This window comes from Ixodes scapularis, unplaced genomic scaffold (genome assembly GCF_016920785.2).
Source record: "Ixodes scapularis isolate PalLabHiFi unplaced genomic scaffold, ASM1692078v2 PGA_scaffold10__122_contigs__length_95168666, whole genome shotgun sequence".
NCBI lineage: Eukaryota > Metazoa > Arthropoda > Arachnida > Ixodida > Ixodidae > Ixodes > Ixodes scapularis.
Genome location: NW_024609836.1, coordinates 92,071,112 through 92,075,210, shown reverse-complemented (window position 1 = coordinate 92,075,210; position 4,099 = coordinate 92,071,112). Strand labels below are relative to the sequence as shown.

The window sequence follows — 4,099 nt, the reverse complement described above, 5'->3', positions numbered from 1 at the left end:
ACGAATAAATTAATGTTCCAGATATTCTTTCTTGAAAAAAAAATATAATGTTTCTGCGAGTCGAGGATTATATGTGGAACACTGGTTCTCTTTGATTTTCCTTTTTTTTAGGTGGAACACGTATACGTGCTACGCCGGTTGTCGTTCCAGTTACTTGTGGTTCCACTTACCCTGATCCATTTTCGCGTCAATCTGTTCCAGTTAATGCTTCTCTGGAAAGTGATTAGATTGTCTAACATTTATAGTTTACAAGTATCAACTATCTGAAACACTGCAACTATACCTAGCTTTTACGATTATCTGAAACGCTGCTTGTGCAAGCTACGAAGTCTGTGTAACAGAGTGCGTCCCGGTTAAGCGGAATTTTTTTCAAAAGTTCCGCTTAAAAGTGAGGCGAGATTAACAGTGAACCACAAGAAGGGATGGACGAACGAACGAGTGTACAACTGAAAACATGTCGAAATCGACGGTATGTAGACACGCGAAATAAACGAATAAAAGACCGTTAGGTTATTGTAATTAATGAATTATAGGCAAATTTAGCGTAATGTATTATATCTAAGGTCTCTCCCGAAATCCCCATTTGGCGAGTGGACCGAATATAGGCCAGCTGACGAACTGAGCCGATGTCCGGTACTCGCCGACTCCCGGCAGAGCCTCGAAGCGGGCGCAGTAGTCTGTCAGCGCCTCGAAGTGCGCCAGGGCTTCAGCGTGGAAGACGCGTATCCAGTCCAGCGTCTCGTACATCATGAAGTCCACGTACGAGATGTCATCGCCCAGGACCCAGCGCTTGACGCGGAAGTAGATGGAGTAGGTCTCCAGCGTCTTCGGCAGCATCTCTATGTAGCGCTTCCTGGAAGCTTCGAAGTCCAGGCTGAAGATGACCCGGCCCAGGCCCCACCGAAGCTCGCAGACCTGTACAATCGGTCTCCAATCTTAGAAGAACATTGTGCACCAATCGTTTGTCTTCCTTTAATCAGTTCAGCCAATGGGAACAATAGGGATCGGGTTCATGCTCCAATGGCTATGCAGGTTCTGTTATGGCAGTACCACCCACATCCCGACGCCAAGACGGAAGCCAAGACGGAAGCCAAGACGGACGCCAAGACGCACGCCAAGACGGACGCGTCTGCCGCTTTGCGGCGATTATTGTCGAGCTCAAGCCTGTTTGAAGCTTGGGGCGGGTCGGGCTGTCCACTACCGATGGCGTCATGCCACAGGCCTCGTCTTGCGGTATTGGTTATGGTGGGATAGAGGAGGAACTGTCGCAATCACTCGCTTCTCCCAACGGCTGAGAGAGGTCACGTGATTTATGCCTCGGCGTCAGTATATTACCATGGTGCCTTCTATATATGCTTCAGCAGCAGCGTCATAATGGCCCAGGCCAGCTAATTCTATGAAATAATGGTTCTAAAAAAATAGGAGCAGACAAAAAAAAATAATATAAAAACCTTTATGTGGGGTCGTGCTCCCATTACAATACTTCTACGGGTTGTTATGAAACGCTCAATAATGTAAATCTTTTTTAGCGTCATCTTCTTTTAGTGCCCGGGATCGTGCAAAGGTGGCGACGCTTACCACATTCAAGCCTACCAGTGCCTCCCCTTCCAGCCCAGCATACCTCAGCGAGAAAAGGGGAAGCGACCATTTTGCCACGGAGATTGCATGACCACTCAGTGCGATATTAATCTCGTTTCGCATTGGCTGAACTGATTAGAGGAAGGCCATTGATCGGTGCTTCGAATGCATAGTTGGTATGAGGTATAGTGTACAATCAAAAGTAACATCGCGCTAGTTAATTCGTTGATCATAATGTGGAAACAGCGCAAAACAAAAAAAAAAACGGACAGCAGAGATGAAACACGCAAACAGTACGAAGACTGGACGGAAAAGAAGATACACAAACTGGACGACCGTGCAAGTTTTTTGCCATGTTTCTACATTATGATGCAATCAAGACTTTTGACAGTGTATATAATGGCACATATGAGAAACCATAAGCCCCGAGAAAGAGTTCCATCAAACACCACAAAGAATAATCAAAGCATAATTTTAACATTATAACCACACGAGGTGACCGAGAGCACACCTAGGGTGCCTCAATGTCCTTCTGTTTAGGGTGATGCCACCCTTTGTAGTAGCAGATGCCGACAGCACGCGCTCACGAGAAAAATACAAAGAAATCGACGAAAACAAAATGTCGCCATAGCACAGTCAGCGCCACAAGCGCGCGCAGGGACACGCTCTTTCACGCGCTTCTGAACAACAAAGAAAAATAAAAGTGTGAGACAAAATGGCGAGATGCCACCACCCTAAGCAAAGCGCACATGAAGGCAGCCTAAGCACACCGAGATCAGATATGATTGCAGTGTAAGCGTTCCACTGGGTCTCATGCCCACTCAATCCGTCGAAAGAAGCTCGTCATCGGTCTATATATAGTGTGCCCAGTAACGTAGTGGACGCCATCCAATGATGTTCCATGGAGGCTGTTCACACAGGCTTTGTTTATAGACCGACATGCTGTTTGCAAACAAATCATTGTTTGTCCACACCAGGTATGGGCACTGCGCGTGCGCAGAAACCAGATTTGATTGAAGTGAAGCGCATGCGCTGTTCTCACAGCAGCGTCACCACGTGACGTCAGGGCCGCGTGTTCGTGTATACAATAGTTACTGACGGGATTCGAACGGCAGCAAGGTCCTCCAGTTGTCCCGCCTCCAGGGCGAGCTTTTTGCCTTCGATAGCGCTTCGGCGTCTTCTGAGCTTCGACCGTGCAGTCGAAGCACAGCGAAGGCAGCGAGCGCGTGCGGGAGGCCGAAACCTCCGAAGAAGACGCTCAGCCGTTCTCATTCTGCAGTGACTATTGGTGGCGCCATAGCCTTTCATATACTGACAAAGCCTGGCAGATCTCCACGAGAAGCGGCCGCCGAGATGGAAAAGGTGAAGCGGCACGCAACGGATCAGAGGAGAGCCACGTGACTGGCGCCCCGCTGCGGCGAGATGCCGAAACACACTTCCCCCGAGCGAACAAGTGTGTTTTGGGTCCTCGCCACTGCAAAACCTGTGCGCTGACGTCCAAATTCCAGAGAAATGGCTCTTCGATGCTCTGTGCTCAAATCCTCGCGCTCCAAATCTGCGACCGGGCACTCCGTGGCTCGAAAAAGACGAAGAAGCTCGAAGGACAGAGGCGTGTTCTTTCCGAGCTCCAGCTTTAAACATTTTATTCTTCTGCTCCTCGACTCCGAGGGCCACGAAGCTCGCCACACAGGTACGCAAACATCTTCCATACCCTGGTCAACCTAATCCTAGACCCACGGCTCGTCTCCATCACCGAGTGAGCAAAAACAGGCCGCCCCTGTGGGGCGGGCCTCACTAAGCCTAACACCGGCGCCGCGGTTCCGGCCTCCTACCGCCTCACCGCCATGCTTGTCGACACATTGTCGGAAAGCTCGCCCGTCCAGCCCGCTGGGGCGGCACCTCTCTCATGCCAATTTACCTCACCCGCGCCCAAGCAACCCAGAAGCACAACAATTATAATGAAACTCGCAAACCACGTAAACATCACCACCCTTCGCTTCACGTCCCTCTGCGCCGCCATTCTGGACGGAGCGAGACTGACTAAACTCGAACAAGAAGACACCTACATTAGGCTCCGCGCACCGCAAAATCTCTTGGCTATTGATACGTTTCGCCCGACGGCCCACCAGAAGCTTGTGCAACTCACGAACGTCACCATCGACGGTGAGTCACACGAAACCAACTCCTACGTAGCAAACGATCCTCTGAATGCCCGTGGGGTAATACATGGTATCACCGCCGAAATCACTGACGAATACCTCTCGCAGCACGTTCGTGTTGAGAACGCCAAACTGCTCGGAATCCGCCGCCTCGGCCGCACGAACACCATTCTCCTCACCGTTGAAGGGCCGCGCCTTCCCCGTTACGCATTCATTCGCTGTGGAGCCTACCCGATCTATCCTCAACGAGCGAGAAGTAAACAATGTACGTTGTGCCACGGCATTGGCCACCGCGCCGACGTGTGCCCCAACAAGACCTCCTTCACAAGATGTCCCATCTGCAGCAAGGTCTTCCCCTATAA

General features: G+C 50.5%; 1 protein-coding gene across 1 annotated transcript; it reads right to left on the bottom strand.

The window, feature by feature from the left end:
- Positions 1-558: 558 nt before the first annotated feature.
- On the bottom strand, positions 559-3,598 carry LOC8050698 (glutathione S-transferase class-mu 26 kDa isozyme 47-like). The gene is made up of 2 exons (XM_040211318.1): positions 3,497-3,598; positions 559-915 (listed from the first exon to the last, which is right to left on the bottom strand). Exons 1-2 carry the CDS (start codon positions 3,596-3,598, stop codon positions 559-561), a joined length of 459 nt encoding a protein of 152 aa, XP_040067252.1.
- Positions 3,599-4,099: the final 501 nt, after the last annotated feature.